At 49.4% G+C, this 11,368-nt stretch overlaps 1 protein-coding gene across 1 annotated transcript; it reads right to left on the bottom strand.

Moving 5' to 3' along the window:
- Window positions 1-2,732: 2,732 nt before the first annotated feature.
- Window positions 2,733-11,110, bottom strand: LOC125329891 (epidermal growth factor receptor kinase substrate 8-like protein 2; the record flags this gene model as incomplete). The annotated part of the gene is given in 12 exon segments (XM_048312353.1): window positions 2,733-2,998; window positions 3,325-3,457; window positions 3,864-4,047; window positions 5,141-5,282; window positions 6,127-6,184; window positions 6,186-6,235; window positions 7,003-7,114; window positions 8,986-9,071; window positions 9,425-9,551; window positions 9,697-9,845; window positions 10,507-10,581; window positions 10,979-11,110. Coding segments are annotated over 12 exon segments (1,320 nt in total), but the record flags the coding sequence as incomplete, so codon positions are not given.
- Window positions 11,111-11,368: the final 258 nt, after the last annotated feature.

Genomic DNA, 11,368 nt, shown 5'->3' on the forward strand with positions numbered 1-11,368 from the left:
GCCGCAAGGTGGCGGCGGGCAGCCCATGAGGGAGGCGGCCGTGAGGGGAGGCTCGGAGCTGCGTCGGTGGTGCCCCGCTGCAGGAGCTGAGCGCTCTGTGCTCCCTTCCCCGCCGTTGTGGCAAGGTTCGAAATGGTTTATCGGGTGCAGCTCCAGGCGCTGAGAGAGCCCCCGGCCCAGTAAGGCAGGTGTTTTGGGCTCGTGGTTCACCTGAACTTTATTTAGGCTGTAAAAGAGGTGATCTTGTTAGTGTGGGCCCACTTGGAAATTGAACTCCCCAAAACATCTACAGAAGGAATTACCAGTTATTTCAGGTGAGTAATTTAATTATTAAGGAAAAGAGAAAACAAACTTTTGCTTCTGGGAACAGGATGGCTCTTGGCTGGAAATGTTGGAGAATCCGTGTAACAGGCTCCTAGTCATGGGGTTATGCTGTTCCCTCTTTCTGTATGGTTCCACTTGGGACAGCTGCCACAGTCGTTCCCCTTCCAGAGAGGCAAGAATGTGCTTTTGTACAGCCTTCTCGTGCTTTGCCCCTATTCTTAAGACACAGCTATCCAGGCCGTAACATCCTTCCTGTTGAATGTCAGTCCCCAAAACCAAAAGGAAATGTGTGGTTTCAGACATTCTGCTGAGTTTCTGAGACTCTCAGTGACAAACCGTTATGAAAACCCAGTGAAAGAGTCGGAGATGGAGTTATAAGTATAACTTAACTATTTTAATAAATCTTGTACAGTGCACGGTTATATCATTGTCTCCTTTGCTCAGTTACATCAATGTACTGTCTGCAGGCAGTACAAACAGAGCACAGCTCAGTCGCATGGAAATTTGTAAAAGTGATCTCTGCAATAAGGTCTACTGAGATATTTGTTTTAGGAAGTGCTCCTGTGGCTCCCAGCTTTACAGAGCTGTCATGTACACTCCTGTTAAAATCCCAGATAACTGTAATTCCCTGTGATTTGCTTTCCTCTACACCCCAGGATTAGAAGATGGCGTGTTTCCTAGCTCAACATTCGTTTTTATTTTCATTTTAGAAACTTTTTCACCTCCCATGCTTGCCATCCTGCCTCCCATCTCCACCCTAATCCGGAGCCAGGGCTTCTCAGGAGGATTGTCCTCTTCATCCCTCCCTGACAAGGTGAGTGCCCTTCTCAGATCCTAGCAGGGCTGTGACTAAACCCAGGATCCTCCCCTGCCTGCACCCTAATTCTGCTGGTGAGAGCAGTGTCCCGTTTCAAACGAAGAAAACAGATTATCCATTGGAGACACTTAAGAATGAAGGCAAAACTAAGGTGCACTGGTGTTCTCAGTTTTAGACATGAGTTCCCCAGATGCTGTTTTAAAGCTTTTTCCATTAAATGTGCAATGACAGGCACAAATTTGGACAAAGACTCAGCATGTGCTGAGAGAGAAAACCCAGCTGTCCCTGGGCTGTGGGCAGCTCTGGAGCTCTGTGTGCTTCACTGCTTTGCAATCAGATTGGTCTGTCAGTCAAACAGAGCTAGAAATGCAGTGTGCCAAACTTGCTGTGGACAGGAACTACGCTGCTTGCTTGAGTTTTGAAATGGTGAGTAAATTTTGGAAGCATAATCACTTAATTCTGCTTCTAGGGAGAGGGATTTTCCTCACCCCTATTTACAGATTGTTATATACAATGCACATAACTTTTTGAAGGAAAACGGGAAGTAAAGAGCAACACCCTGTGCTAAATTAGAGGGTTTTTTTTCTTGTGGCCATTTAATTTGTGTTAAACCTGCCTTTCCCAGTGTGCTTTGGGGTTTCAGCTGTTTGGGAATCATTTCAGCTGACTTTTTGCAGTGAAAACGTGAAGATGGGGACAAGTGACCAACACCCTGGGAAGGGCTGTGGGTGTGCCTGGGTTGGGAGCAAATGGTCAGGGCTTATCTTCTCCTGGTTTGAGGCCCGGTTTGGCAACACCACCACAACATTCCAGTGCAGGACCTGTGCCCCAGGGAAGGGCTGCCCATCTGCGCTGAGCCCCAGCCTCTGCATCAGCAGCAGTGGGCGGGTGGAACTCACCTATTTCCAGATTCAAATCCCTTTGTTTGTCACTCCTGCTCATTTCTAGGCACTGAAAGCTCATTTCAGCTGTTCAGAGATAGCACTAGCTGGTCCATGGATTTAAGGAAGCAGCCAGACCTCGGGAATGTGTGTTGCCGTTCTAGCCTTGTCCAACGAGGGGGCACAGGGGGACAGGACAAGGACAGGCAGTTGTCACCGGCCCTGTGCTCGTGGGCTGCAGGGGACACCTGCACTGAGGAGGAAATGGGAATGGAAATAGAAAGGGTTAGGTTGCCCAGAGAGGTCATGACTCACCATCCCTGGAAGTGTCCAAGGCCAGGTTGGACAGGATTTGGAACAACTTGGGCTTGTGACAGGCATTCCTGCCCATGGCAGGGGGGTGGAATGGGATGAGCTTTAATGTCCTTTCCTTAAACCCAAACCATTGCAGGGTTCTAAAGCCTTATTCCTCTGGTCCAGGCTCCAAGCCTTGAGGCTGGCCTCTCTTGTGCTGTGTGCCACGCCTGCTCTGCCAGGGGAGAGTGGGGAGCGGGGAGCGGGGGACAGCCCTCGGAGAAAAGCTTTGGGGGTCTTTTTTTGCTTGAAGCCAGCCCTTGTACATCCAGCCCCGTGTGAATCCTGCTCTGATCGCATGCACGGAAAATTTCAGTATAAAATATATAGTTATAAAAAAAATACTTCATGCAAAATTAAAACACCTTTCCCAGTGGGACATGGTCTTATTGTCAACCCTTCCCAACAGTGTTCAAGGAATTGTCACTCTGATGGCAGCTGGACCCCAAGGGGAGCTCTGCTGCTTCCGGCCTGGGCCAGGAATCATTGCTTTCATTCCCTTTTCTTCTGCACTACTTAGGGCTAAGAGCTGAAATAAAGCAGAGAGACTTTAATTTGCAGAATCAATCCTTTCCTGGCGGCGCTTCATGATTTCTTGGAGCTTCGACTCCCCTCTGCTTTTCTGGAATGGAAACAAAACAGGCAGTTTGGATTTGAACTTCAAGCTGCAGTTAAGTGACAGTATTTAATTAATGCTGTAGAAGTAGAGCTAGTTTCAAAGAGATAAGTGATATCAGTAAAAAGCAGATTAATTAGTGGAAACAGGGGTATCTTACAGATTTGCTCAAAAGACACTTTGGAATTTTTACGTGTGTTTTATTGCTGGTGTAGGTTTGGTTGCATTTTTTTTCCCCACAATTGTATTTTTTAAAATGGCTGTTTAATGAGCTCTCTGACGCTGCTGGTACAGCCCCCATTCCAGCAGGAATTATCCAGAAAAATGCTTACCTCCAGCTGTTTTTTCTCCACTGTGATCTTGCTGTAGACTCTGTTTCCCTCATCACCGCACACCTTCTTCAGCTCCTCTCTGTTGAGGGAGAAGAGCTGAGCTCCGGTGAGGATGCCCAGGTGTTCCACGGTCCTGGGGAGACACAGAGTAGGGAGATGACGATTGTGCTGCACGTGGCCTCGTGCCAGAGGTGAGGAGTTGGAGATGAGAGGCCAGGAGCTGCAGTGGGACCATATAACAGGGCCCTGGGGCTGTTCCAAGGTGGCAGCTGCAATTCCAGTAGCATTTCAGGCCGTGGATGTAGTTAGTTAACTATTTATCCTCAAGAAACTATTTATACCAGAGAAAGGGAGTGACTTTGGGCTCTGAACATTCTGGTTATAGAGCCTGGATTGAACAGGGTTGAAATCTAATTTGCAACACAGGCTCTGTAAGTAAATCCAAGTGGCTTGTCCCAGGTGAGATGGTGCCGGTGGCCTCCCCCGCTCCTTCTCCAGGGAAGGACGAGCATTGCACGTGGCAATAGGGCAAATCTTACTCTTTGCTGAATGACTTGGCCTCCAGCCAGGCTTTGACTTCTTCAGTGCTGGATTCAAAGGTGAGGGGCACAAAAACTTGCGGAGGCTTTTCCACTTTGAAATTCCTGTGGGGAGGCTGAATTTTATTGTTTGTGATCTTCTCTAGCAGCTCGTCGTTCAGCTCATCCATTTGGTGAATAAGTTCTGTAGAAACAAGTAGGGAATGAAATCAAGTCTTCAGTCAAAAATGCCATTAAATGTTTGTGGGGAAACTGTAAGGCAAATGGGGATGTGGCTCAACATTCTTATTGAAATTCAGCCCAGAAAAGTGATTCCCATTTTCCTGTGCCCCTGTGTTGCCATTTATTTTGCTCCCATCACCCCTTGGCTGTTGCCTGATGTGGAAGCACAGTTCTGTGAGAATCTACAATTGGCGGTTTGGAATTGAGACCTTTTCAGTCCTCTCTGCTACTTCTAGTCACTAATTTGCTGATCGCAGAGCTCCAGGTTTTGCTCCGCAACAGAACGGAAGCGGCAGGAAGCACAAACTGGGAATGAGCAACACACTCATGATGGGATGAGCTTGAAGGTCCCTTCCAGGCCAGGGCATCCTGTGATTCTGTGAAAACTCCAGTGACTCTTCATCCAGTATCGCTTTCCCCATGAAACTCCTGAAGACTGTGGGGAATAACTCAGTGATATGAACAGATTTGTGTCCTTGTATTGTGGGGCTTCCTGTCGTCCCAGAAGGGCTCCTGCTTCCAGGAGTGGACAGGGTGGGATAAGGGGTGAGGTGAGCAGGGCCCCTGATCTGTCTCCTGCTCTGTGAGCCCCACAGCGTGTGCAGGGTGAGGGAGTGATGCGGATCTCCTGTTTGGCCGGGAATTCTGTGGAATCACATGAAGGAAGCGGCCAGGCGGGCACTGTGTGTGTGCCGGGAGATGAGCAAAAGGAAGTGAGAGAAAGGGATTGACCTGAGCTGTTCCTTAGACACACTTAAACATTTTGGAAGAGAAAGGAAACTCTCTCCTTGGGAGGAGGAGGAGGAAGTTAGAACTGGAGGAAGGAGGCATGGGGTGATCACTTATTGCCCTGCTCGGCCCAGCCCGCTCGAGAGCCCCGGAGGTGTCACAAGCCCCAGGGCTGCTCTCTTGGCTCTTGTCCTGCCTGGAATGGCCTCTAGACACAGTGCTGCTCCATTGCTGTGATCAGTAAAAGGTGCAGGGGAGCCCCTTGGGTAGGTCTGGTCCCCCGAGCGCCCAAACCCAGGGGAGCCCAGAGTGGGACACACACGTACGTTCTTTGGCGTCCTGTGCGGAGTAGCGCGACAACATCTCACTGCCCCACTTATCCCCGGCGTAGCTGGCAGGCAGCTTGTGGGTTGGGCTGGATGGGCCATAGCCCCTGGGGCTCAGGTCTCCTTTGTACCTCTGGTTAGAAAGGGAAAAAAAAAAGTAAGACTTTTTTTTGGTAGTTTTTAATTTTCTTAAGCTTTCTGCCTCACACCCACGGAGGGACAAACTGCCGTGTTCTCCTTGTGCTGATGTGGGGCTGGGGAGACCTCAGGTGGAGCTGCATGGAAGAAGTTAATTTCTGGGAATGAAGAACCCAAAGCAAAGTCTGAAGTTTGCGCAAGGGAATTCCTAGATGTGCCAAACATGTTCGATCTCATTGGAAGGCAGAGCCTCACTGCTCCGTAGCTGGGATGTGAAGCGAGACCACTGCCAAGGGCCTGGAGCGGACTGGAAAGTTTTTTGACGTTTTGATTAAACTAGCAGGGATTTATCCAGAAGCCTGCTGGGCCCCCTTAGGCTTTGCCCAAACGCTGCAATACCAAAATGGGGAAGCAATTCCATGCTTCCCTTGGGTGTTTAGAACACTCCAGCTCCACATTTCTGCAGTGCAAGTTGCAGTATTCAGTTAATTCTCACTTAGATGGTGTTTCCATCTGCCTCCACTCCAGTAACGTGTTCCTGGTGCTGAACTGAACTGGCTGAGGGAAGTGTCCATCTTTAATTTAACCCCCAAGAAAAATCTTGACATGGAAAAATATGGAAAGCAGGAGGCTGGTGCACAAATAGGAAGGATTGGCCTTATTTGGGAAGACGATCGTGGCAAAATGTGAATTTTATCATAGGAGACTCAGGAATCTCCTGGCTTTGTCTACTTCTGAGGGTCTGTCCTGATTTGTGCATAGTATCCTAAGAAATCCAGGGAGGTCTAATGACAGCATTATTCCCAGAGGCAGATTGTGCCCTGCAGCTGATACCAGTCAGGTATTACCTGACGACAGACCTGTTCGAGCTCTTCCAGTTTCACCACATCCAGGATATTGTACGGCCTGCCCACTCCGGTTGAGCAACTTCCACCACTGCTTATTATCTTCCAACACCTGAGAGAGGGACAAAAATAAATCTGCTAGTGGGAAAATGGGATTTCAGGCATAAATAACCAGGATATAGCAGGGTTGGACCATCCAAAAGGTGAAGTTACTGGAAGGAAATCACTGAGGCCAGGAGCTCTAATTAGATCTGTTGCTCTCAGATGCAATCCAGGACTGAAACTTTTCCTGGAAAGCATCAGAATTTATCGTAAGGATGAACAGGAGAGCACCTCTGCGTGCTGAAGAGCTCATAGTTCCTACATAATGTCCCTGTTTCTCCAGACCTTTTTTTCCCAATGACTGAGTTTCTGATGTCTCTTTGCATTAAAATAAATAATTAAATAAATAAAAAGCTACATTTTGCAGAGAAACCTTTTCCTCAGGTCACAGATCAGTGTCAGCCCAAGTCACGTCCCACCTTGTCCAGCTGCCAACAGTGCTGCAGTAAGAGAAAGGTTATGAGAAAGGTGCTTTTCAGAGAAAACAAATCCTCGTGGAGGAGGAAGGGGTAATAAGGAGCCGACCCAGCGGGGGATGAGCAGGGCTCTAGAGCGAGTTGTTGTCCTCCCTCCTCACTGTGGTTAAAATGGGACCGATGTGTTTGAGCTGAGGAAATGACACAACACAGCACAGGCAGCCTGCTCCAGCTTTGGATTTGAGCAAAGCTTTGTGTCACTGCTGAGATACCACCAGGGAAAATGGAGTTGGTGCTTGTTGCTATCCCGAGCTCTCTCCTGCCCCTGGGGGACACACCTTTTCCAGGAGCGGTCACGTACCTCCAGGATTTCATCCTTCAGCACCGAGAGCTCATTGGCGTTTCGCGCGGTGAAATCGTAGCGGATTTTGGCAAATCTCTTGGGCACAGCCACCCCCTGGGCCTCGAAATTCCTGCAGAAGAGAAAAACTGGAGTTTTAGTGGAGGCCCATCCAACAACAAGGCCAAGAAAATCAGAATTGGAGAAGAGAAATGATCCTAATTCTTTCCCTGCTCCACATTGCATCTCTACCACCTGATGTTCCTACCAGAATCAGTGATGGGGTGAATGAGAAAAAGTTATTTTGCTGATATAATTTGATTTAAGGTACTTTCCTGTGGATTTGAACTCTTGTAGTAAAGCTTATAAATCCTTTAGATTAGAACAGAAAACCATGGAAAACCAGTCCGGCTTGAGGGTTTTTTCCCAGACTCGAACTGGCATCAGCAAAGTGGATGGTCAGCTGAAAACTTTGAGTCAAATCCCTGTAAAGTGATGTGTCAAATCACGGCAGAGGATTCGCGTGGAGTTTGGGAAGAGTTTGGTTGCGCTCCGAGATGTGACAGTTTCCAAGGTGTGAGCTCATGTAAACAAGGAAGCAGATGGGGCTTCTAAACTCTGAACTAAAAGTACTTTGGTGAAGGTTTTGTACCGCGGAGTAACCGGTGATGGGAAATGAGCGTCAGGGCTGTTAGAAGGTGGAAGAGCCATCTTTCCCTTGGGGAAAAACCGAAGGCAAAGGGGTGGCCTTGTTTGTTCTGGCTTTGGAAGTGACCTTCCCAAGACTTCTGAAGAAAGGGGACGGGTTTTCCCCCATTTTCTAGAATTCTGTCTCATTAAGAAGAGTTGTCTGAACCCAGCGCCCTGTCGGTTCCCTGGGGGAGAGGTGGGCAGGACTGAAATACACTGTTCTATTCAGCCCCTAATCAGTGGGTTTGCCTTTGGTTTTGTTTAAAGCCAAGGGGGAGCTGCTCTCTCCAGTGAAACAAAGCTCCTTCCTCAGCTAAAATGTTTTCCAGCAGCGCTGGGAGGTCGGGCTGCTCTTCCCTGGCCCTGTGTTTCCAACAGGTGAGGTTTGTGTGTGCCCTTCCCTTAGGGCAGATTCCTCCTGTAGGCAGCTTCTGTCTGTGCAAGCTGGGGTGACTTTGGGATGGATGGAGAGATCCTCAAGGGAGTCCAGAGGAGGCCAGGAAGGGCCAGGAAGTGCTCCAAGAGCTAGAGCATTACACAGACGGGCTGGGAGGGCTGGGAATGTTCAGCCTGGAGAAGAGAAGGCTCTGGAGAGCCCTTAGAGCCCTTTCCAGTGCCTAAAGGTGCCCCAAGAGAGCTGGAGAGGGACTTGAAGAGCCTGGAGTGAAAGGACAAGGAGGAATGGCTTCCCGCTGCCAGAGGGTAGGTTTAGATGGGATATTGGGAAGAAATCCTTCCCTGTGAAGGTGCTGAGGCCCTGGCACAGGTTGCCCAGAGAAGCTGTGGCTGCCCCTGGATCCCTGGCAGTGTCCAAGGCCAGGCTGGACAGAGCTTGAAGCAACCTGGGATAGTGAAAGGTGTCTCTGGCCATGGCAGGGGGTTGGAACGGGATAACCTTTAAGGTCCCTTCCCACTCAATCCCTTTTGTGATTCCATGATTCCAGCGTCTCTACACACATGGAGAGCCAAAGCGCAGTGCAGCATCTTTGGCACCTGATCCTTAAGGTCACTTTGCTGGGCTGATGTTGGGAAACCAGACCTATGGATGGACTGATGAAGTCAGTCAATATTTTTGCCTCCTGCGGTGGAAAACACCTGCGATTCCTTTCCTTGCAGAGCTGCTGGGGGTTAAACAGCAGACAGTGCTTATGGGAATAACCCCTCAGCTGATCTTTGTCTTCCCTTGGTGGTTATTTACAGTGGCAGGGAGTTGTCTCCAGGATGCCCAAACGTCCCAGTGTCACTGTACGTGTCCGTGTGCATTCATGAGGTTCCGAGGTGGGAGCCAAAGCTCCGGGCGTGCGGATCCATTACCTATTTCCATGTGGAGTGATGTTCTGTTTGAAGGCATCCCCGACCTGTGTCTGCTCAGCCGTCTGGCCACGCTTGAGTGAGGAGAGCTGGAAAGGCAGACATGGAGTCAGTGTTACCAGGAAAGGGGAAAGCTGGTCGGAGAAAAGGAGAGGGATAGTGGTAGATGAGTCATGGTCTGGCAGATTTTGGTCAAGGTGTTCTCCAGGGAAGCCTGTGTCCCTGGAGCTCAGTTACGCTGTAGGGTGCTGTTGCCTTGGATTGGGAGAGGCTCATTATTGCTGCCCTTTTCCAGCCTCATTTGCTTTCTGTATTTAACTGGGGCAACCAGATCCAACTGAGTTTTGAGCCAACTACTTGTTGCACGCCACCACTACCCCTGCAGCTCCATTTCTCCGGAAAAGGGGGAGGGAGAGTGAAGAGACAGGGACACAGGACTAACCTCCTCTTGCAAGTGTCCAATGTCTATTTCCCAGGGAGCTCCACGGAAGATTTCTGTGGGCGTTTCCCAGCCGTTGTGGAATTTGGGGATGTAGGTGGGGATGTTCGTGTCTCGGGGCCACTCGGCTCTAGGACAGAAAGTGGGAATATGAGGTGACATTCACGAAGAATGTGTCTTTCAGGGCATCCCCTGAAAGAAGAAGCAGGAGCATCAGGGAATCCAAGCATCCCGTCTGCGTGGGGAGCCTGGGGAGATGGCAGCTCTGTCCTTACCTGGATCTGGTCCATGTCTCCCCCAGGGAATCCCAGAGGTTTATCTCTTTGGGTGTCAGGTGTCCTCTCAGGAAATCGGTGGCGTCTTTAGAAAGCAGCGGGCTGAGGACAGACCGGGCCAGCTCGGGGCCACCGCAGCTGTTGATGATCTGGGTCACACACAAACCACACAAAGAGGAGAGAACTTGCAGGAAACGGTCAAAATGTCCAACCAGGGACACACAGACGAGCAGGAATAGAAGACAAAGCTGATCCTTGGATCAGCTCAGTCACTGCAAGAAACATCAACCTAAGTCTTTGAAGGAGACTGGACAGTTCAAGGGAACATGAGATTTTTTTGGATTGGAGTCAAAGGAAGAGCTGATCTACAAATGAGCTGTTGTTACAGACAAGTGAAGTGTCAGAAGCTGACACTTCAGAAAATGGAAAGTATCTTGCTATTCCTTTGTGGCTCCTTTTCCAAGTTGGGATTTCTGCTTCCAAGCATTTTCAGTGCAAATACTGAGCCGTATTTGCCTGAAGGTGAGACCAGACAGATTCCCAGTGGGGACTCCAGCTGGCTGCCCCTTTTGTTCACAGTAATGCCTTATTGACCCGGTGGAAGGATTCATATTTGCTGGGGTTCCTGTATTTACTTCAAGCTTCAAACTGGATCAGAGGCCAGGAACAACCGGCATCGCTTCTGGAAGTTCCTGAGAAAGCTGTGGCCAGGTGTGAGCAGTTTTCCAACCCTGTTTCACAATCTATCTACTTGTAAGTGTGAACTAGAAATAAAAGGAGTTCCCAGTGAGACCTGGGAATAAGATTTACCAGTTCCAGCGGCCCGAAGAGGAAATGCACCAACTCCGAAGCACGGGGGTTTTGGATGTGCTTCCTTAGTTTGGCCTGAAAAGAGAACGTTAGCACAGTTTAACCCTAACCTGAGTGTGCCTTCTCTTTTCTGTCACATGGGGCGAGTGTTGTGGACTGATGAGAAGAGTAAGGGATGGAGGAGTAGGAATCATTCATTTTTATTTTGTGTCCATTTCTATTTCCCAATGAATTTCAGGAGGGGGGGAATACCCTCTCTGTTAAATCAGTGACTTTAAAGCTAATTTGAACAGACACAGAAGACCTTGGCTTATTTTGAAAGTCCTAGTGAGGAAGGGCCAGGATTATTGGTGCTTCTGCCTCTTGCAGGGTTGAGAATCCCACTAGTTCCATGGATGAAAACAACAGGATAGGTGTTTTGAGGGTCCCCTGGCAAACTGCTGACAAGGGAAAGTCTCCACCAAGGTCTTGCCTGTGGCACCCGGAGCTGCCCTGGCCACTGAAAGGCTCCAAATCCAGTGGTATTTGAGGTGAGCTGTGGCAGAATGGAGGAGCAAACACTTGGGATTAATTTACTGCAAGAACTGGGTTTCAGTAACAGCAATCAGCTGAGCTGTGGTGAGAAACCTCTCCAGTTTGTGCTCCCATTCAGCTCCTTCTCCTGTCCTGGACTCCTGGCACTGTTGCCATGGGAGACAGGCTCCCTGCTCCTACCGAAATGCAAAGCATTTGAAATGCCGGAGATGAAACATTAATGTGGAGTGGGAAGTGGGAACCAACTGCTGGCAGCAGGGTGACCCAATGAACGGGCACTTCCCAGGGACTCGGCAGCCCCATGGTGAGGAACGTGGCGGGACCCCAG

Source organism: Corvus hawaiiensis, chromosome 9 (genome assembly GCF_020740725.1).
Source record: "Corvus hawaiiensis isolate bCorHaw1 chromosome 9, bCorHaw1.pri.cur, whole genome shotgun sequence".
In the NCBI taxonomy this organism is placed as follows: Eukaryota; Metazoa; Chordata; class Aves; order Passeriformes; family Corvidae; genus Corvus; species Corvus hawaiiensis.